The following is a 23882-nucleotide window of genomic DNA, read 5'->3' on the forward strand; positions in this document are numbered from 1 at the left end:
ACAGTGTCCTTTGTGGTAGATGCAACTACTTTGTATACTCAAGCCCACCACAGTTCATCTACACAGCTTGACAACGAACAGTAAACTGGGGCGCTTGGGTGGCTTAGTGGGTTAAAGCCTCTGCCTTCAGCTCAGGTCATGATCTTGGGGTCCTGGGATCGAGTCCCGCATCGGGCTCTCTGCTCAGCAGGGAGCCTGCTTCCCCCCTCTGTCTCGCTGCCTGCCTCTCTGCCTAATTGTGATCTCTGTCAACTAAATAAAATCTTTAAAGAAAAAAAAAAAAGAACAGGAAACTGCGAATATGCCCACACACGCTCTGATGTGTCTCATGAGTGGTAGCACACTGTTTCTGCAATATTCATCTGGAAAGGTTCCAGAATAGATACTCCAACAGAGCCACCAAAGGCGATGGAGAACCAAATGTCAAAGGAAGTTATCCAAACAAAATTCTCCATCGTGCCGTTGTTCCAATGTGTTACTAGCAACTTCTGCAGAATTTTGCAGGAAGAAAAGAACGGTTTTAAAAAGAAACACACTATGTCACATACAGATTACTGGGGTTGGTGGATACCATTTATAGAATCTTTCCCATTCTCTGCATCTTTATTTATTCAATTTCACTCAACAAAAACGCACTGGGCACCTTCTATGTACCAGAGACGTAGCGTTAAAAAATTTCAAGTAAAAAAAAAAAAAAAATTCAAGTAAAGCACTTGCCCTCGCTGAACTTACATTCTAGTGTATAGAATGTCAGTAAACAAGCAGAAATACAGCATACATTACATATATGTATATGACTATGTATATAACATAATAAAGCCTCATGCCATGATAAATGCAATTTATATTCTTGCATATGTTTTCAAAATCTATTGTTTGAGATATGTCCCTCACTGTATCTGCATGTGTGTATTTTTTTTTTTCTTCTCCTGCGCATCCTCTCCCATAGGCTGGGAGCTCTTTGAAGACAGGAGTTGCATTTGATCCATATTTGGCTTTCCCACAATGCCTTGCACAGTAAAATTTTCAATATATATTTGCTGAAATATACCCTGCACTTAAACCTCAAGGCTTAAAATGATGCATGAGCCTATCTTTGTAGTGTTTCTTCTGTCTATGTGGCTTGCAGGATAAATAGATGTATGTATGCAGGCATGCCCACATGATGTATGATAATTGACCATTTCCTTGGGCATCCTAATTTTTTTTTAAGATTTTATTTATTTATTTGACAGAGAGAGAGAGACAGCAAGTGAAGGAACATAGGAGTGGGGGTAGGAGTGGGAGAAGCAAACTTTCTGTTGAGCAGGTAGCCCAATGTGGGGCTTGATGCCAGGACTGAGATCATGATCTGAGCCGAAGGCAGATGCCTAATGACTGAGCCACCCAGGTGCCCCCTTGGGCATCTTTTGGTGCTTTTGGACGTTTCTCCACTTCAAACTTAATTTTTCCATTTACTAGCTCTGTGGTTTGGGAAAACCACTCTAGCTCCATGAGTTTTATTTTAATCCAGTGGGATAATAATCATGCATGTTTCATCAACTGTTGTCAAATAGCATATTAGATGAAGAAAAGTACAAGTGTCATTCTGGTTTTTATTGTTATCATCAGAAATGATGTTCTGCAGAGCCTGACTTTGTTAATGGGAGGTTTATAGGTCATACGTAGTTTCTAGATTTGTTTCCCTTGGCAGGTACACTTCATTTTTCCCTCCTAATTTGATTCCCTTTCTGTGGACGAGCACAATCCAGATCTGCACAGTCCAAGCTGTGCCCTGTTGTGTACACCTTGACCTACTTCCCTCATGTGGCGGGCTGCCTGAGCTGCAGAATGTATCTGAGTTTCTAGACTTTGGTTAAGCCCATGAGGCCATTGTCTTTTTTTTTTTTTTTTAAGATTTTATTTATTTATTTATTTGAGAGACAGAGAGAGAGAGAGAGAGCACATGTGTGTGTGAGTTGGGGGAGGGACAGAAGGGGAGGGAGAGGGAGAGAATCTCAAGCAGACTCTGCACTAAGTGCAGAGTCCTACACAGGGCTTGATCTCATGACCTTGGGATCATGACCTGACACAAAACCAAGAACTGGATGCTTAACTGACTGAGCCACCCAGGGGACTTAAGGCCATTGTCTTGGAATCCATATCCACAAGGTGGCAGATTCAGCACCTGGGAGGAAAGAAGAAGTGTTTGGTAGCCCCAGTCCCATTGAAGCCTGTATCAAGTGACATCAGTCATTATTAATATGTGGTAGGAAACCTAGCAGACAGAATTCTTGGACTATTCATTCATTCTCTTCCATAACTGTAGGACCTTGAGTGGATGGATGGATAAGCCAGTGGATGAATGAGTATGAAGACTCTGAAGGAACAAGATAAGATCATAGAGGCTTGAATATCCCTTCATATCAGATCAAAATGGAAGCAGCAAAAACTGGAAGTTCTACCCCAGATTGGGAATGCACGGCATATTAAACAGATCTAATAGTACTGTTTGATGATATTATATAGTGGAAAACTACTGTTATTTTTTTTTCTTTTTTAACTAGGATCCAGAAAATTTCCATTCATAAACATCACCAAAAATCTCTGAGAAATTTACTGGTTATGAGTCTTTCTCTACTTGATGTCACCCTTAAAATATATTTCTCAGAATTCCAAGGGCTATTCTTAGAACACAATGATACAGATTGGGTGTGAATGAAACAAATGAAAATGGCTTGTTTACTAAGACTCTTAGGAGTCTGGACTTTCTTAGAATGACAGATGGTAGGTATCACTTCTGAGGTAAGGTCTTTGTTCCTCTTTTCTGTTTTATTCAAGGGAAATGGATAATGATTCTTGACAAAATAAGTCTGACTCATTCTATTATTCATTTGTTCTGTGTTTTTGTGTGTACGTGTTTCATCTTCAGGGACATTTTGTACCTGAGAGCTTGTGAGAGCAATGACTAATCTTGCAGTATATCATTGAGAATCTTCCTTTCAGTTGTAAGAACTCCTAAGTCAAAAAGAGCTATAAGCAAATATGTAAGAACCAGGATCCGGATACAAGGTGATAAGTAACCCAGATGTCTATCTTCCCAAAGTGATCTCAAGAAGCTGGAGGTCCTCCCCCCACAAATGGTTACAAGGTCTTAATAAAAAGGAATAGAGGGGCGCCTGGGTGGTTAAAGCCTCTGCCTTCGGCTCAGGTCATGGTCTCAGGGTCCTGGGATCAAGTCCCGCATCGAGCTCTCTGCTCAGCAGGGAGCCTGCCTCCTCCTCCTCTCTCTCTCTGCCTGCCTCTCTGCCTACTTGTGATCTGTATGTCAAATAAATAAAAAGAAAATCTTAAAAAAAAAAAGGAATAGAAACGAGGAGGTATAGAGCTGAACTCTTTAAAAGATGTAATAAATGTTCTCAAATACTTGAATGGCTCTCTCCTGGAAAATGAAGTAGGATTATTCATTTGTGCTTTAATGTGTAAAATCTACTTGAGGACTCCTCCTGGCTTACCCAAAAGAGTTCATTACTCTTATGTGCTCCTAGAACATTTAACAGAAGGTACCCTTTATAGCTTTTGTGACACTGTATAATAGTTAGGAATGAGCCAGCGTCTCTCTCTGATTATGACTTCAGCAGGGAATTCCTGATGCTTGAGCAGAGTTCCTAGTATGTCAGAGGGACTAAATAAATTTGTTGAATGAGTGAATGAATGAACAAAAAATAAATGAATAAGTAAGCATATTTAGGTAGAAATTTCAGGAAGGTGAACTGAGTTTTTCTAGGAAGGCCTTTCCACAGTTGAGTGACTATCTCTCAAAGTTGTGACCTTTATACTTAATGAAAAGACTATCACCAGCTAGATCTGACCTTCATTGCTCACTTGCTCATATCACTGACCTTGTCCCACATTTTTCCTTAAGCTCTTCTTTCTGGCATCTCTTAACTCAGGCAAAAGACCTGAAGGACACAGCATCCCATGATGGAAGCCAAGACAACTCCTCAAGTAGTAGCTGCCTATATGAAGAATTCCTGGAGCCCAGAAAGCCCAGACCAGTTTGAGCTTGACCCCCCAACACCACCTGTGCAGATAGACCTTGGAGTGACCCACAGAGTAACCAACAATTACTTTTTCCTCATTATAATATTAAAATGTATATTTACATTTACATAATTGTATTATGTATTGTAATATGTATTATGTTTTATGTAATTTTATGTATTTTTATGTAATTGTAATATATGCATTACATATATAATATGTAATACATGTTACAATTATACAATTGTATATATACAATATATAATTGTAATATGTATTAGTTACATAATGCATAATGTCCTTTACATAACATACATTGTTTGTAGAGGCATGTTCCCTTATGACACTTGTATGACCTACATTGACAAGGCTCTCCTTTCTAAACATTCAGCCTAAGCTTAAATAAAGGAAACCCACTCATCCTTGCTGGGGAGTCACAACTTTGTAAGTTATTCCTCATTATGTTCAAATTTGCTGCAAATTAAGTTTCCCTTGCATCACAGCTCACCTGGTGTGTTTCTACCTGTGATTCACCAAGGAGTGAAATCACGTTAGTTTAGTTACAAGACTAAGGAAGAATGACTGAGGACACACTCTCTCCTAGATCCTTTTTCCTTTTTACCGATGAGGAACCTGAGCTCAGAGCTTGAGTAACTTACTCAAAGCCTCCAGCAGTAAATGCTGAAACCAGGATTTGAATGCTAACCCGTGTGAACCCCAAGCTGTATTTTCTCCTAGGAGACACTCTCCAGCTCCAAGGCATCACTTAAGCAGAGACTGAACCACAGTCTAAGACAAAATGGAGAAGAGGTTCCTATAGTGAAGGTCAGATCTGAATACCAAGGTGTGAACTCAACACGGAGTTGTAGGATTCTTTGAAGAAACAATATCATATTAATATGTATCTCTGCAAGCTTAATATGTAGCCCGGGCCACAGTGATACTTCCTAAAAGATGATAATGCATTTGCTAGAGCAAGCTTTGAAGGAAAAAATAGAAAAGAAAATATTTAAATTTTATTTATTAAATTTAAAATTTTTTAGTTCAATGTCTATAAAATGTAATCGTTGATCTTTAACCTACTGTTAAAGTTTTACTTGATATTTCTAAAGCCAAAGAGTTTCCTTTGTGATCAACAATGGAAAACTATCTTCACCCTCCATTAAGACCCTTATTGCCCTTTCCATATGGAAAGTTGGTGTCTGCATTAAAAGGCAATTATCTTTCACTTCCAACCTAGTGCTCAGCAACACTTAATTAATTCTTTCCTTTTAAAGTTCAGCATTATTACTTTCTGGAGGAATTCCAGATTTTAATAGATAAACCATCCAGAAAAAGGCTAGGCCTAAGAGACTAGAGAAAACTCCATTTTTGCATCTGCAGATCCAAGCGCCGATGGTATTAATCCAAGACGTAATCCCAGCTATGGAGCAAGCTATGTGAATGCCTGTGGTTTGGTGGGAAGAGAAGGATCTGCTCTTAGTGGCCTGGGACCAGAAACACAGTCCTCAAGCTCAATGAGCCAGCATCTTCCTGTGAAATTCAAGAAGAGTTTGCTATAACATTTGGTTGCTTTAATTTTTATGCAAGAAGGAATAAGGATACTTATTTCATCAGAGCAAAAAGAATAAATGAAAGCAAGATGTCCCAATGAGGTCTATGGAATTATTCTGCTTTCCTTTGCCACGGTGGTCCATGTCACATTGAATACTAAGAAAGACAGTTTGAAGACCAAGAGTTCGCAGAACAGCATTGTCTATTAAAAGCACTGTGTCTTGTTTCTGAAATTATGTTCTTGAGAATCAATGTAATCCTTGTCTTTGAAGGAAACCTCCTTCAGAAGGAAGATGATGTATATGTACACTGTAAATTTACTGTCCCATTATTACCCAATAATAAAGATAGTACTTATGAAGTATAGTGAACTATATGGTTTACATATTATCTTACTGAATTCTTTAGCTCAGTGGCTCTCTACACTGTAGCTACAGAGGTGGTCATTTCCCCCATCTTGAACACACCAAACTTGCTCTTGCCTCAGGACCTTTGCACTCGCTGCCCTGTTCATTCTTTAGTTTTCAGATCAAATAATTTCTCTTTGAAAATGTTTTTCCTCACTTCTGGAGCATTAACATTGCTTTCCAACCTTGTCATTTGTCTCTCTCCCTTCCCCAGCTCTATTTATTTACTTTATTCCAGATTTCACCAATGGATTCCATTCTGTTGATTTTTTTCTTTGCTTATTTTATGTTTTTCTTCTTTTATTGAAAGTGAGTTTTGTGAAAGCAGAAAGTGAGGCTGCCTTAATTTCCACTGAATCCTAAGGTCTAGACCAGTTCTTGGGTCATATCAGATAGTCTGTAAACTCTTATGGAATGAATGACTGATGACTGGATGAATGCACTCTTTGATTAAAAAACCTGAGAGGGGGGGGAAAAAAAACAAGGAGGAGGAGGGATTTCCACTCACCTGTACCACACCTGTACAGGAATCCAAAAAGATGCAGCCTTTGGGTTCTTTGGATATTTTTTCATCTTTGTAAAAATTCATGATGTAGGAGTTATCTGGCAACTGAGTCAGTTGGAAGTAGCGCTTTTTGAAGGACTAAATAAAGGAAAAAATACACAGAGGTAGTGCCAATTGCCGTGCACCATTTGAGAAATTAGAATTTTTCCAATTCCTTCAGGAGGGCTACGTTTCTAGGGCACTGTTCTAGAGAACAGCATCCTCCTTTCTCATAAATAAAATATGACACGAAACATAAACCTAATGCAAATGACTCTCTTCTGTGCTGTGACCGAAGGAGGGGGTGTCAAGAAAACTGGCAGAAACAAAGATGAGTCTTGATGTCTCCTTACCCGAACAGTAACAGTATTGTTCACGGTGCTGTTGAAATTCCCCTTGTAGAGCCAGCCAGACTTGAAAACTCCGGTTCCTCCCGCTCCCCCACCACCCTTAGATGATGAGTGGGAGGTGGTATCCTGGAGAAGAAGCACCATTGGCATGATTGCAATCTTGTGAATCCCAGATCTTAGACCCTGCACTTAAAAATGAACCTCCTCTTTCTCTCGTTGGCTCATCTTAAAAAATCATGTTCCATTTCAAAACAAATGTGACTCATTTTGATGAAAAGTCCTTATGCAAGTAGGGCTTTTATGTTAATCTGGTCAGAATGTGAAATGCTCTAGTGAAAGACAGGAACTAAATATCCTCCCATTTTAAACATTTCACTTTCAACAATGTACTTACTTCATCCTTATCAGCATCTTCATGGTCAACCTCAAAGGAATGTGAAGGAAGTTTCTCTGGTTTGTATTCTGCTCTGGTATGAAAAACAAACAAAAAACAGTTTCTGATTTGTCATTTGAGACATGGCTTTCGTTTTCCACCGTTCCCTAGGTAACAACTCTTGCGCTTTTTAAGTAAAATAATGTAATCAAGTGAGGGCCCTATTTCCTTTGGAAGTATTAACGTTCCCCTACACCATTACATCTTATCTCTGGCAAAGAAATCTCTTATTTTCAAACCACGGAGTTACTATTTATTCAGATTGACACATATCTTCTTGAAGGAGACGAAGGCAAGCAGGACAGTTTTAAAGGTTTAGTGGTTTCCATTTTTCTTCGTCCACATTCTGCAGTGGAATATGAAGTAGCGATGTTTTCATTTCCGTTTTGCTTTCTATGACGGGCCCTTAAGGGTATGGAGATGGACATTTGATAAACCACGTTCCTGAGAACCAGTCTGTGCTCCGGCCACTAGGATGCGCTGTTCTCCTAACCGAGGTCTCCACCAAAGAACACCCTGCTCTAACTTCGTGGAATTGTGTTCACAATTGTGAAGACAATTGTGTTCATTTCCTTGGTGCATTTCCTTGGCAGCACTGGAAGGCTGACCAGCCCACAGCAGCAAGAGTGTGCACCTGGTACTATAAATGGTGAAACAGGACAAAAATAAACTTCCCTTGGCTTGATTCTATTTCACAACTCAGGGCTGAATGAAGGAGTGATCAATAGTATCCAAGGTTCCAGCGCTCCTTAACACCTAGCTAGAAAACCCTACATGCAGAATTTGCGTGGAACACTTCTTTTCTTCAGGGTGATTTATACTGTGTAGAAGCAACCTCAGAATCTATTGAGAAAAAAATCCCAGGGGTGCTCATTCAGTTATTCCTATCACAAATATTTTCCTATGTTGATGGTATTCTAGATAGAAAGGGGCATGACCAATGAGTCTTTATTAAAGCATGCATAAAATTACCAGACTGGATTCATACAGGGATTCAACACATTCAGATGGGTCCAAAATATTCTTTACCTTCCCTGCGAAAGACCTGAACATGTCCATTCCCGGCTCACAGCTGGGCAAGGTGGAGCAAAGAAAGAACACTGACCTCATTATTAAAATTGGAAAAGCATGAGATAAGAGCCACAGTCTCTCTCCCTGACAAGAGCCTTTTTTCCAAGTGTGGTAAAAATATACATAATAGGAAAATTACGATTTTAACTATGTTTAGTGTCCAGTTCAGTGGCACTAAGTACATTCACATTATTGTGCCACCCTCACCACAGCCCATCTGTAGACCTTTCTCATTCCCAAAGTGATACTGTATCTGTTAAGCAACAGCTCTGCATCTCTCCCTTCCCCCCACCCCTGGTAACTACTGTTCTACTTTCTGTCTCTATGTATTTGACTACTCTGGGTACCTCATGCAAGTGGAATCATCCCATATGTATCAGTATATGTCTGGCTTATTTCACTTACTGTAAAATGTTTTCAAGGTTCATTCATGTTATGGCATGTATCAGGATTTCATTCCTTTTTAAGGCTAAGTAATATTCCACTGTAGTCTAAAAAGTGTTCATGCCCCCAAAGTGGTTTCCACAAAGGCATCCCAGACTCTACAAATGAGGACTCTCTTCTAGATGCCAGACACACATCTGTTGTGATGCTTACCCAAAGCTGTTACTTGCACACCTGTCTTACCCTCCACCAGATTACATGTTTCTGCTTTTTTAAAAAAAGATTTATTTATTTAATGTAGAGAGAGAGTTGAAAGTGCATGATTGGGAGGGGCAGAGGGAGAGGGGGAGAGAGAAGCTCAAACAGACTCCCCACTGAGCTTGGAGCCCTACACGGGGCTAGATCTCATGACCTTGAGATCAAGACCCTGAGATCAGGACCTGAGCCAAAACCAACAGCTGGACTCTTAATGGACTGAGCCACCCAGGCATGCCAGATGACATGTTTCTTTTTTTTTTTTTTTTAAAGATTTTTACTTATTTATTTGATAGACAGAGATCACAAGTAGGCAGAGAGGAAGGCAGAGAGAGAGGAGGAAGTAGGCAGATGACATGTTTCTTAAAGCCAGGGCCTTCGCTGAAGTCCCACTTACACCCCCCCCCCCCCCCGCTTTGTCTTTCCCTTCTTTAGAGAAGCTCAATACACATTTGCTGATTGCATCACAATAGGCAAGGTGAACAAGGAGATGACATAAGTGAAAGAATACAAAATGGTAGCATTTAAAACTGTTCTTTGAAAGCATTTTGGTGATGCTAAAACACATTTTTTGGCGATCGATATCCTAAGATGCACCTCTAATGTGTTAAACAGGTTTCTAAAAATGGTCTTATTACTATTGTGAATTTACCTCATAAATTCAAATTAATGTAAGTTACTTGCTACCAAAATGAATAACTAAGAAAAATAAAGCTATTCTGGGGTATATAGTTGTTGGCATTGGGTATTAAAGATGTTATCTGGGGTCTCTCTTCAGCCCTAGTCCTGATTTATTTATCTATTTTGTTTGGGTTGTGCAGTCTTGATATGAAATTCCAAGGCCCATAGGTAAGTAGTTGTAAATGGAAACAGGCTTATTTAAAAACCAGAAGCTTGAAAGAACAGTGGTAGGGAATGTGTATTCTAAGGTTATCTCCACCATAGTTTCTGGCACATGGTAAGCATGTAATCAATGTCTGTTCATTGATGTATATTAACTTTACTCAAATGGGTGTGCATTATTCCAAATTCCAGAAACATATTCATATATACTAATATAACGTTCTTCATCCATGACTTATCTGCAAGTTCGAAAAAGCTCAAAAATTTCTAAGATAACAGAACATTTGTACTGAAGTCTAAATATGTACCAAACAGCATATTGCCTTTTTATTAAATTATATATGTGTGTAATCAGACATTTGTAAACAAATGCCAGAACACAGTCTAATCTAGTCTCACTGTTGTACTGAGAAGAAAGCAAAATCTGTAACAGCTACTCACATAAACACACAGTGCAAGAGGTGGGACTAGAAGCCCTATTTCCAAAATGCTACTTCCTGTATGTAGGATAAATTAATCCAAACCAGCTTTAATAAGCATATTAAGCAAGACTGTAGCCATTGTTCTCTTCCAAAGGATGCTGGTGTACCTGTACTCCTTTCCCCTTCTTACAGAGCTTTAGAGATACTCAAGCATAACTGTGCCCATTGCCCTTAATGTTAACTTGTTCTGCCTCTTTGGGTTAGGGTCAAGTTTATGTGAAGGCAGACCCAGTAGCAGAGGACAGTGTTATTTTAAGACCAGTGGGAAATTTTTCCTGTTGTACCCCAAAATATCCCTTTTCTCCTTAACAATATCTTGACATTCCTGAACAAAGAGTAGTTCCTTTCACTTTGGCAAAATAAAGTCCCTAAACACAACTCTTCCCTATTTCTCTCAATCCACAAGACTCAACACATTGCTTGAGATTCAGAGCAGATTCATAAGGTTGATTTCAGAACAATTACTCCAAGTAATCTGTCTGCAGAGAAGAGAACATGAATGTTCCAGGATTCTTAAAATAATGGCAGGACAGTGAAGAGAGTATTAAGAAAACATCCCAAGGAAACATAAAGGAAAGTGCAGGGAAAACAGGAAGAGGTATCAAAGACAAACTTGAATGTGGAATGTCGACACTGAGCTCAGGGGTGGTCCTATGCTATATGCTCATTATTTCTTATTAGTCTCCCTTTGACCTTGACACTATGCTCTCTCTTTCTGAACTTCATATTCTGCCTTCTTCTGCCAGCGTGATGTACCCATTCTTTTCTTTCTTACAAAACACCAATTGGCATTTATTTATAAATATATTTATTTAATTTGGCATTTATTCTTGGTAACTGTGGATCACAATAGTGGCCATGTTCCTCAGTGATTGATCCATCGATCTACCGACCTAACTACCTGTCTCACATTTTATTTGTCCATTCATCCATTGATGGACCTTAAGGCTGTTTCTATGTCTTGGCTATTGTAAATAATGCTGTAGTGAACTTGGGGGTGCACCTATCTTTTTGAATTAGTGTTTTTATTTTCTTTGGATAAATACCCAGAAGTGGAGTTACTATGTCATATGGTAGTTCTATTTTTAAATATTTTAGGGACCTCCACGCTGTTTTGCGTATGGCTACACCAGTTTACATTCCCACCAATAGTTCACGAGGGTTCCCTTTTTGACACATCCTCATTATAACTTGTTATTTCTTGCCTTTTTGATACTAGCCACTCTAATAGATATGGGGTGATATTTCACTGTGGTTTTGATTTGTATTTTCCTGATGATTACTTGAATTTCCTAATGATGAGTACTCTATATGTACTGGTTGGCCACTGTCTGTCTTCCTTGGAAAAAGGTCTATTCGTGTCCTCTGCTTGTCTTTTAGTTGGATTATTTTATTTTTTGCTATTGAGTTGTATGAGTTTTCTGTATATTTTGGATATTAATCCCTTATCTGATACATGATTTGCAAATATGTTCTCCCATTCAGTAGATTGCCTTTTCATTATGCTGATGGTCTCCATTGCTATGACATTTTTAAAAGTTATTTTTATTAACATATAACGTATTATTTGCCCCAGAGGTACAGGTCTGTAAATCATCAGGCTGCTGTGAAGTTTTTGAGTTTGATGTAGTCCCAAATGTTTATTTTTGCTTGAATGCAGTCAGATCCAAAAAACTCCTTATCAAGACGGATGTCAAGGAGCTTACCACCTACATTTTCTTTTTCTTTTTTTTTTTTAAAGATTTTATCCATTTATTTGACAGACAGAGATCACAAGTAGGCAGAGAAGCAGGCAGAGAGAGAGGAAGAGAGGAGGAAGCAGGCTCCCTGCTGAGCAGAAGGACTGATGCGGGGCTTGATCCCAGGACCCTGGGATCATGACCTGAGCCAAAGGCAGAGGCTTTAACCCACTGAGCCACCCAGGCACCCCCCATTTATATTTTCTTCTAGGAGTTTTATGGTTTTAGGTCTTATATTCAAGTCTTTAATCCATTTTGAGTTAATTTTTGTGGATAGTGTAAGATAGGGCCTGGTTCCATTTTTTTGTATGTGTCTGTCCAGTTTTCCCAACACCATTTATTGAAGGATTGTCCCTTCCACATGGTATATTCATGGCTCCTCTGCCATCGTGTATTTTTTTTTCTTTCTTATCTCCTGCAAATCCCAAATTCAGTGCTGATTTTTTTGGGTGAAGGCTTACATTTTACACTCTAGCCTGAAATAATATTTCTCTCCAGTATCTTCCTATGAACAGACACTTAAAAAAGCAAGGTTCTTAAGAATTAATAATAACACAATTTCAAGTTTAAAGAATAAAAATTAGGGATATAAACACATGCTTCTCTTTTTACTCTGCCATAATTGCAAGTTTTTATTTTGGAGCCTCAGCAACCCATAAAAAGAAAGGATCAGTTTAAACTGGTAGCAGACATAGGAGAATTCTCTTAATCTAAGAGGCATGAACGTGATTTACTTCTAGTAGCCTCCGAAGACCAAGTAAATTATGTTTCCACTACTGACCTAAATATGTGTAGTCCTTGATGGGGAGCACTTAGGCTTTGTAAAATCATTTTGAAAATAATTTTTCTATTCAGTGTTACAGTCTTCGTCATTTCAGGGGAGGTGTGAGGATAATATTCTGAAACTTCTTATTTTCAGTTTGAATACACATAGTTCATTAAAATCTCCTACTTTGTGGCAGTATTATTCTTCCCCTTTTTGGTATCGACTTCCACTTCCTCTAGTTAATTAAGGGAAATTCTCAACAGTATTTCGGTTATGTTTGCCTCATTTCTCCTGAGGTTTCTTCTCATGCTCCATGAGAATTCTAATTCGACGATGATATCTAGGCTGTGTTGTCACAGGAGGTGTTTCTTCTGTTGTTTTAATAGAGGATGAATACCACGAAGGTGAAATCTTTCATTTATTTATTTTGCTTGAGATCATCATGGACATAAGAAAAGGTGTGTGGGGACAAAGCCACTGAAGATTTCAACAAACCTTGATCCCAGAGTCCTGGGATCAAGCTCGGCATCAAGCTCCTTGCTCAATAGGGAGCCTCCTTCTCCCTCTCTCACTACCCCCCTCTTATGTTTTCTCTGTCAAATACACAAATAAATTCTTAACAACAACAACAACAACAACAACAACAACAACAACAACAACAACAACACAACAACGATTTCAATAGTCCTGAAGTCAGCAGGAAGGCATATACTTGGGAGGGCAGCAAAATGTCACTTACTACAGTCTCTTAATTCATATAAGGTCCTCCAACCACTTGGACACAGCTTCTAAGCTGTAACCACTTCTCAGAACAGTTTTTAGAAAGAGGAAGTCTCGATGTTAAAAAATGCTTTGCTTTTCAGTTATGCCTACAAAAAGTGTGTGACTAACGTGCAGACATTCCAAATACAGTAATTACTCAGGAAAGCCTAGCATGTGGTGGGACCTTCCCAACATGAAGTTAGAGGAAGTTATCTATCAGGAGCAACCTGAATTTAAAGGGATGTTCAGAGACTTGGTTAAATTTAATATTCACTGGTTTGCAAAAAAAGATTTTGCTGTTTTGGAGGAACACTGTTTTGCTCTTAGTAATGCAATTGAAAAATAAATGGCCCCTTTCCCCTCTGCTTTTTTTTTTTTTTTTCTTTTTGTATACTCACTGCTACAATCCCATTTTCCTTAGAGTAGCTCAGGTGATATTTTAAAGAAGGAAACTGGATCGCATCACACTAGGTTAAAATTTCCGCAGGCTTCTGTTGTGTTGAGAGTGAATCCAAGCTCATTTCTGGGGCCTTCCACCTCCCTCGTGTCCTTCCATGGCTTCATATTACTCCAGCTTTTCTAACCATCAGTTCCAGCCTCCCCATTCTGCTCAGGAGACCATGCTGGTTCCCAAGCCAGGGTGCCCACTCCTCTTGCTCTTCCCTCTGGGACTCCTTTCCAAGATCGTGTGCTGGTAGCTCCTGTTCCTTCATATTTGAGCTCAGGTGGCACCTTCTCTGAGCTATTCCATGTAGCTCCTTCAAATTCTGTATTCAGGAGTTGAGAGCAGACTTTCCAAGTATCCAAGTCTGGAGCAGTTGTTTCTGGGGGGCAGAGGAAATCTGGGCCTGTAGTGCCCAAATCTAAACCGTGTGTCCACTAGAAAGTTAGATGTAATGTGTATCTTTCCGACATATCCACTTGAGGGAAGGGCTAATAACCACCTCCCTTTTGAGTAAGTGTTTTTCTGGATTGTTTGCATCATTGTAGTCGGACGACCCAATGCATTAGGGGTTCTGATTCGTTGCAGCTCTTTCATTTAAGCTACTCCCATCCCAGACAGGAATGTCGTATTTCAAAATTTGCCATTCACTTACTTTATATATCCAATAAGTAGACATTGCACACTGACCATGGGCCAGGAATTCTCTCAGCCTGTAGGGGATTCTGCAAAGAAAAGTCCCTGCCCTTTGGGGATTTTTGCTTTACCAGGGGACAAAGAACCTGAATAAACGACTACTTTAGGTCAGGAGTAGGTCAGGCAAGCTTGTCCATGAAGGTGACATTTGAACAGGTGCAAAACAAAGACACCTTCTCCTAAACACTTTATTTCCCCAGAGTACAGAAAAAAAGTAACTATTTATTTTCCCTTTTTGCTGTTCTTAAACATATATCACTTCTGTGGAAGTTGTTTATTTTCATGACTTTTGATATCACGGCATGAAAACGCATGAAACCAGTGGCAAATCTGAACGCTAAATACAGAATATAGTCAGAAAAATGTTTTGGTCCAAGCTGTTCTTTTCTAGTCCTGTTACATCTGCTATTGAAATGACAGCTCACAAAAGCGTGATATAATGATGCTTTAAGACTTTGTTTAAAAATTAAATAAGAATAATTTCTATCTCACAACTAATTCTGTGCATACACAACACAATGTTTGTATGTTGTTGAATAAAATGTTCTATCGTGACAATTATTTTTAAATTTTATGAAATATACCTGGACACTAGATTAACACACATGTATTTGTAAACAATGGTAGAACTTAAGCAGAAATCACATTTTGTATATGGAAACACCCAAGGAATACTCTTGATAGGTTCTTACCGGGGTAACTGTCGGATGTCTCCAGAGTACTGTTCATATTTGTAGTTGACCACATACCATTGGGAACTATAAAATTTACAAGCCTGAAAGAAAAAAAAAATGACAATTAAAAATTACCATTAAAAAGTTCAGCAGCCCTGGCAAAAAGCGCAGCGAATACAGTTCTCGTAATCTCTGCGGTAGTACTAAGGTGACTATGTCAGCAATTTTAAGGTAGGTAAGGGGCTTGCTCACTATAACCATTTCATATTTTTGGGTGAAACAGAACTCGGACCTTTCCCAGACTCTTGGAGGAGGAACTATTGAACATATTTATTCTATTTTACGCCATCGAGGAAAGCTTAATTTAATCACCCAATGAATCATCCCAGATACATTGCTAACCTCAAGTACTGTCATCTTTTAGCTTTCCTTAGCAACCTCCCATTATTTAACAGTTCTTAGTGGTAGAAGATATTATTTCTATGTAATATTTTCATCGTACTTTTAGCCCATTTCTGCCCATTCTTGAGTCAGTAACTTATCTTTTCTCTTCTCTGTGTCAGCAGTGTTGTCAATTTGAAATCAGTTTTTCAGTTTTACCTCAATGTTTTCTCAGGGCTGGCTTTCTCCATGATTACTCATTGATTTTTATAAATATATATGAATAAAAGAAGATCAAAACTTGATATGTAAATGGATGATTTTCCAGTACTTACCGATGGCAAATATTTCCCAAACACCTACCGTGCACCTAGCAATGTACTGACCATAGTAATGGGGGTTACACTAGGTGTCTTTTTTTGTTTTTTGTTGTTTTTTTTTTTTTTAGAGCATGCTTGAGGTGGAGAAGTAAAGGGGGGGGTGAGGGGTAGAGGGGTGGGAGGGTCAGAGGGAGAGGTAGGTAGAGCATCTTTTTTTTTTTTTTTAAAGATTTTATTTATTTGACAGAGAGAGATCACAAGTAGGCAGAGAGGCAGGCAGAGAGAAAGGAAGAGAAGCAGGCTTCCTGCTGAGCAGCGAGCCCGATGCGGGACTCGATCCCAAGACCCTGGGATCGTGACCTGAGCCGAAGGCAGCAGCTTAACCCACTGAGCCACCCAGGCACCCCTCCCTAGGTGGCTTTTAAGATTCCTTTTGATTCTAAAACTACATGAACCTGGGGATTCAGCAGCCGACATGAAGATTACAACGAGATCTTGTCTCCTCTAGTGGAGAAAATGAGGAGCAATGTTCCTGCAATGTGAGAAATAAAGATCTATGGTTCTTGGGCCCAGGAAGGGGACAGGCAAGGAGTTCTGTTTGAGAGAAAACACTTGGGGCGTGGAAGTGTTAGAAGCAAGGGAAACACTGGCCCTGTCTTTGTAGAAACAGAGAGTGGGAGAGAAGGGCCCTGAAGTCTCGGCAGAAAGGTTGATGGAGAGCACTGGGTTCAGGCAACTGGCTCAAGACACAGAGAGAGGCAGGGCGAGGGGAGAGTAGTTGGGTGTCCTCAGCAGCTCTGGACTTCTCTGGCCTTGAACTTTCTCGGTGCCGCGACTTTATTTGTTCCGGGAAGCACCCGCAAATGGGGGAGAGGGGCTAAACAAGGCGTGAGCCTGGGACCAAGACTGGAGTAGGAGAACATTGGCAGAGAGTAGTGGAGAAGAGCGGCAAGACAAATGAACGTGGCAAGGGGAATTCAGGAGATGGGGGTGGAGGAGGAGAAAGGGAACATTTAGCTAAACCTATTTAGCTAAAATGAAATCACTTAACTTGCGATTTCTGAGCCAATTCTGCAAATCGCATGTTTCTGGAAATAAGAGGAAAATTAAGCCCTGATAGGCTCCTTGGCTAAAAAGTTCCATCTTCATTTCAGATAAAGATGCCAAGGATTCAGGCAAGGAGCATATGGGCATGAGGCATCCCAAGGCCATGGGGACAGAGCATTCATGATCACAGTTCTTTTTCCTCTTACTTCTTTTTCCCTATTCCTGGCGATAGCTCTCAAATGCAACGAAATATATTTAGAAACGGAAAACAAAAAGCATAAAACCTACTCCCTTTTGGCATTCCCTTTCAAACTTTTTTTCTGGTACATAGTTTTACCTGGCCCCCCTCTGAGTGTATATTTGAACTTGAATGTTGTTTTTTAAAATTCACCTAATGGCATATTCTATATATTTTTACATTGGCTTTCTAAATTTTATGACCATTTTAAATAAGTATAATAAAATATCATATCCAAATTTACTAATCCAGTCTCCTAGTTTGGGAGGTCATTCATTCATTCAACAAACATCACTGAACCCTTACTGGGCTGTTCCATGTGATGTGAATACATCAGCAAACAAAGGACAAAAATGCATGCTCTTTTGAAACTTATGCCCTTGTGAAGAGCTGGTCAATAAACACAAAATAAGTAAATTGTGTATATGTTGGAAAATGGTAACTGTCATGTGAAAAAAGCAGAAGAGGGGTATAGATAGAGTTGGGGAAGGGGGACAATTTAATAGAATGTTTAGGGTGGGTACTGTGGAGATGCTAACATTTGAGGAAAGACTTCTAAAACAGGACAGAGTGAGATGGTTATTATAGCTCTACAAATTTTGTGCCATTGTAGAAAATATGAGTTTTTTTTTAATAAAAATGAGTCTTTTATAAAAAAATGAAAATTAAAAAAAAACACATGGTATTCAGAGTGTTTGTTCATGCCGTTGGTCTTCCCATCCTCCCCCAAGTCTGACCCATTTGTGGTTATTTTCTTAGGATAGAGTGCTCAAAGTATTTTAAGGATTCTTGGTAAAAACAAACAAACAAACAAACAAACAAACAAACAAACCTGCCCAAACAAAGTGCATTTGTTATAAGAAAAAGGCAAATTGATGGTACAGCTCTGAACCGGGATTTACATAGCTTTCTTTTTGTACTGGAACTAACCTACTAATATTGACTTTCAACGTGACTTTTGGTCAAATCATTTCATTTATTAGGATCTCAGATTTAGCTAGTGAACAACCAGAATATTAGATTGGATTGAGAAATCTCTGTCCCATAATATCCGTCTCTACCCTCCCTAATTAGAATGGAACAAAGATGCACTGGTTTACTCATTACCCTTTCTTGCTACTGAAAGTATCTATGTTTAGCTCCCATAAACATGTATATTTCATGCGTATTTCATGTGATAATGTGTCACAATGATACACAATGTGTCACTGGCTTAACTGAATCTGAGATACGTACGTCCTGAATCCCACGGACCCAAAATGAATGTGGAGCTTTCTTATATTACTACAGTAGCAAAGAAGTACTTGTTTTCTGGTTTGGAGTGGCACCCAATTGTTAGATTCCACACTATTAGGTGCTTTACATAGGATTTTTTTTTTAAGACTTTATTTATTTATTTGACAGACAGAGATCACAAGTAGACAGAGAGGCAGGCAGAGAGAGAGGAGGAAGCAGGCTCCCGGCTGAGCAGGGAGCCCAATGTGGGGCTCGATCCCAGGACCTGGGATCATGATCTGAGCCAAAGGCAGAGGCTCTAACCCACTGAGCCACCCAGGTGCCCCTTTACATAGGATATTAGTGAGAATGCTATGAGATTTTATGTCTATTTTATAAATCACAGAGGCAAGGAGAGGCTCAGATCATTGCCAAAGGTCCTACACATGATAGAATTGTAGGCACATCTGGACCATCATTCCAGATGTTTGTGTGGCATTTTTGCTTCTGTCTTGGAGTCAGACAGACCTGGTTTTGCATTTTGGTGTTAGCTGTGGGATTTCAATTAAGTAACTTAGTATCTCTAAATTTTTTTATCTGCCTAAATAATACCAACTTCATAAGGATCTAATAAGATACTTCCCATAAAGCATCTAACATAGGGTAAGTACTTAATAAATACTTGCTTTGAAAATAACCAGTTTTTCCAGCATGTTTGACTCAGTGTATAATTCACATTCACAACAGTTGATAAAGCATCTAGTTTTTCTTGATTTATGATGTACAGTTTTGGCGAGATATATTAGCTCTGATTATCAAAGAAGTCTGCTTTAACTAAATTCCTTCTGAATTTATTTGCTATGTTTCACATATCTCATGGTGGGCAGATGAAGATTGGGAGGGGGTGGATTAGATGATCCTTAAAAATCCTTCTAATTCTGTGATTTCTTGGATTCTGAGACAGCTAGTGCATTTTACAAACACATAAATGTTTCTCCTGCATAGTAATGGCATTTTGGAAATGTTATGCATAGAAAATTATTCTCTATTCTTTGTTCCAGCCCAAACAGTCATTCTCATTAAGAACTATTTTAATCATGACTACAACTCCTCTTTGTCCAAAAACTAAGCTGAAAGGACCTGTTGCAAATTCAAAGTTCCAGGCTACCACTCTGCTTGTTATAGCAAGTGTTCCATTTCCCCTTTACTAACTCCCTAGCCCACGACACGGGTTTCAAAATGCCAACTCCTTGTCCTTGCAGGCTGCCACCACCTACTTCAAAAAGGAAGACTGAATATCCAGCAAAAGTGTGCTGAGCTGGTAAATTTTTCTAAACAGCAATGCCCCAATTCACATTTTATTAATTTATTATGTTTGCCTGTTCAGCTTTTATGCTTGCTATCCCTGCTGTTATGTGTTCAGATACAAAAAACTGAGCAAGGTCAACATGCTCGAAGGCTTTTATACCATTAGGATAATGCTTCCTAAAGTGCATCGTGTTCATTAATTATTAGGGATTGTTAATTAAAATGCAGATTCCTGGGTCCCACATGAGATCCACTGAATCATACTCTTCATGAGGCCCCAAAATCCATCATTCCACTGGAGTGGCGATGGGGTCCTTGTGCTGGTTGTCTGTGAACTGAAACTATCAGGGTCCTGACTTTATACCGTGAGCTCTAGTGATTGAGGTTACTCTCCAGCTGAAAGACCAGGGGACATATCATCTCTAGCATGGCATTTTTATTTATAGTGGACTTTCAATATTTGTTTGAACGAATGTATTACCTATATCCTTTTTTCTTTTAGAAATAACTAAACATGACACTGTGAAAGTTCTAAATCTAAATACTTTAGAAAAGATTGGGCAATTGTAAAGGACACCGTAAAATACTAGAAAGAAAATATTTCAATTTTTCCTTTCTTCTTCTCTTTAGAGAATCATCAGAATCAATTCAAATCATGTTACTTACCTCAAATAGCAATTTGGGTTTGGCAACGTAATTTGTCCATCTCTTAAAAGGACTGATTATTAGATTCTGGCTACAGAGGAATAAGCAGGTAATAAATGGCTTTTCAGGTGCAGAATTCTTTTTCTTTCTGGATATAGAGGTTTATTTAATCACATGGCCAGTTTCTTGCCAGAAAGATGTATGTAACTACAAAAAGTGTTAGTTTTGACCCCGAGTCACCACTGGGATTAATTCTGTATTTGTAAAATGATGGTGGTAATTTCACATTCATGCCAGTCTTTATTAAATTTAGAAGTAATTATGCCTATTGTATAAATGTGGAAAATGTAACATCATGAAATTATGTGAATTTAGGCAAATTATGTACTGAAAGAGTGGCTGGATAATTTATTGTCCACACTGAGACACTACAAAATGAGAGAAGGGGCTATTAGTCAGGCTCACAGGTAGAACATGAGACTGTTCCTGCAACCAGGACATGGGGTCATTCAATATGTTGATATTTTAGAGAAAAAGAGAAAAGGCACTGAAAGTTTTTTTTTCTTCTTTAATTGGATCACATCTATGTATTCCTTTAAGAGGAAATAATTAATTTTTGCTGTACAAAAATAAGTGGAACACAATGATTTTTTTAACACTTATACTACAGTCTTGGGAAAGAAGGAAAAATGTCTGGACAAAAATAAGCAATGTAAATATAGATATGACTCAGTTTCAGAAATCATGGTACAATCCAAACAATAATGGGTTTTGGGTCTGGATTTTAAAAATATTGCTTGATATTTATATCCATAGTAACATAGATAGTGTTACTATGGATATAAATATACATGTACAATGTAAAACAGAATGTCCTATCAAATGCCAACCATAAATGAGAATCATTTCTCAGCTATTTTGTTACTTTGAATTATAGAGCAGCCTAAATTGTTATCTAAATTGGGAATGAATCAAAATACTTGGTTTGTTTTTGTAAACTGTGTTGTATTAAGGCAGTTGGCAAACTGTAAAATTGGACTTTCATAAATCATACCTATGCCTGAACTGGGAACGTACATTCTAATTTCCCAGCTAGATCTCACAAGAAATTTGTCAAGACATGAATAATGGATAGTACTAAAAACCTTTGTAATATTATGATCAGAATCATTCTTTTCATGTAAGGCATAAAATCTGGGTTGTAATTCAATGTGATTGAAATTTTTAGGTTCAAACTTAAAATGGGTTCATTTTAAACATTTTTATATGCCAGGGTTCCAGACTTGTACTTCAGTGTTTCCATCCACTTGTCACTAAACGTTATGGGATGATTTTTATTGTAGAAGAGGAAGCCAATTTAGAACCAGGAGAGTTTTGCATATTTGGAAGCTAGACTATTATTCTAGGGATTTTGGTGATGAGACAATAAGACAATAAATTTCTTCAAGGTCTTTAGTGTGAAACTCAAAACTTATTTTGTTTTCATCAGGGTTTTCTATACATTTTATCCCAATGCTACTAAAAAATAAATGCATTTGAATTTACCTTTATCAACTTTTGCATGTTTATTTATTTTTTTTTTTAAAGATTTATTTATTTATTTATTTGACAGAGAGAGATCACAAGTAGATGGAGAGGCAGGCAGAGAGAGAGAGAGAGGGAAGCAGGCTCCCTGCTGAGCAGAGAGCCCGATGCGGGCCTCGATCCCAGGACCCTGAGATCATGACCTGAGCCGAAGGCAGCGGCTTAACCCACTGAGCCACCCAGGCGCCCAACTTTTGCATGTTTATTATCTTTAGTTTTATCCATGTAGTGTAAAAAAGAAAATGGGTAAATGGGATAGACTCCTTAATTTCTCTTTCTTCTGTCTTGTTGTTGGTGTAGAGAAATGCAACTGATTTCTGTGCATTGATTTTATATCCTGACACTTTACTGAATTCCTGTACAAGTTCTAGCAGTTTTGGAGTGGAGTCTTTTGGGTTTTCCACATATAGTATTATATCATCTGCAAAGAATGATAGTTTGACTTCTTCTTTGCCGATTTGGATGCCTTTAATTTCCTTTTGTTGTCTGATTGCTGAGGCTAGGACTTCTAGTACTATGTTGAATAGCAGTGGTGATAACGGACATCCCTGTCATGTTCCTGACCTTAGCGGAAAAGCTTTCAGTTTTTCTCCATTGAGAATGATATTTGCGGTGGGTTTTTCATAGATGGCTTTGATAATATTGAGGTATGTGCCGTCTATCCCTACACTTTGAAGAGTTTTGATCAGGAAGGGATGCTGAACTTTGTCAAATGCTTTTTCAGCATCTATGGAGAGTATCATATGGTTCTTGGTCTTTCTTTTATTAATGTGTTGTATCACATTGATTGATTTGCGGATGTTGAACCAACCTTGCAGCCCTGGAATAAATCCCACTTGGTCATGGTGAATTATCCTTTTAATGTACTGCTGAATCCTATTGGCTAGTATTTTGCCGAGAATTTTTGCATCTGTGTTCATCAAGGATATTGGTCTGTAGTTCTCTTTTTTGATGGGATCCTTGTCTGGTTTTGGGATCAAGGTGATGCTGGCCTCATAAAATGAGTTTGGAAGTTTTCCTTCTATTTCTATTTTTTGGAACAGTTTCAGGAGAATAGGAATTAGTTCTTCTTTAAATGTTTGGTAGAATTCCCCCGGGAAGCCATCTGGCCCTGGGCTTTTGTTTGTTTGGAGATTTTTGATGACTGTTTCAATCTCCTTACTGGTTATGGGCCTGTTCAAGCTTTCTATTTCTTCCTGGTTCAGTTGTGGTAGTTTATATGTCTCTAGGAATGCATCCATTTCTTCCAGATTGTCAAATTTGTTGGCGTAGAGTTGCTCATAGTATGTTCTTATAATTGTCTGTATTTCTTTGGTGTTCGTTGTGATCTCTCCTCTTTCATTCATGATTTTATTTATTTGGGTCCTCTCTCTTTTCTTTTTGATAAGTCTGGCCAGGGGTTTATCAATCTTATTAATTCTTTCAAAGAACCAGCTCCTAGTTTTGTTGATTTGTTCTATTGTTTTTTTGGTTTCTATTTCATTGATTTCTGCTCTGATCTTTATGATTTCTCTTCTCCTGCTGGGTTTAGGGTTTCTTTCTTGTTCTTTCTCCAGCTCCTTTAGGTGTAGGGTTAGGTTGTGTACCTGAGACCTTTCTTGTTTCTTGAGAAAGGCTTGTACCGCTCTATATTTTCCTCTCAGGACTGCCTTTGTTGTGTCCCACAGATTCTGAACCATTGTGTTTTCATTATCATTTGTTTCCATAAATTTTTTCAAT

The 23882-nt window shown here is 38.6% G+C and overlaps 1 protein-coding gene across 12 annotated transcripts in view; it reads right to left on the reverse strand.

Annotated features, from left to right (window-relative positions):
- The window catches only part of DOCK10 (dedicator of cytokinesis 10), a 290337-nt gene that overhangs the window by 117521 nt on the left and 148934 nt on the right, over positions 1-23882 (reverse strand). For all 12 annotated transcript variants that reach the window (XM_047721140.1, XM_047721142.1, XM_047721146.1 and 9 more), the window contains exons 4-7: positions 15444-15526; positions 7273-7345; positions 6882-7004; positions 6493-6627 (exon numbers count right to left, since the gene is read on the reverse strand). In XM_047721140.1, the coding sequence (XP_047577096.1) occupies positions 6493-6627; positions 6882-7004; positions 7273-7345; positions 15444-15526 (414 nt within the window). The remainder of the gene's footprint in view (positions 1-6492; positions 6628-6881; positions 7005-7272; positions 7346-15443; positions 15527-23882) is intronic.

The sequence above is a fragment of the Lutra lutra genome, chromosome 3 (genome assembly GCF_902655055.1).
Source record: "Lutra lutra chromosome 3, mLutLut1.2, whole genome shotgun sequence".
In the NCBI taxonomy this organism is placed as follows: domain Eukaryota; kingdom Metazoa; phylum Chordata; class Mammalia; order Carnivora; family Mustelidae; genus Lutra; species Lutra lutra.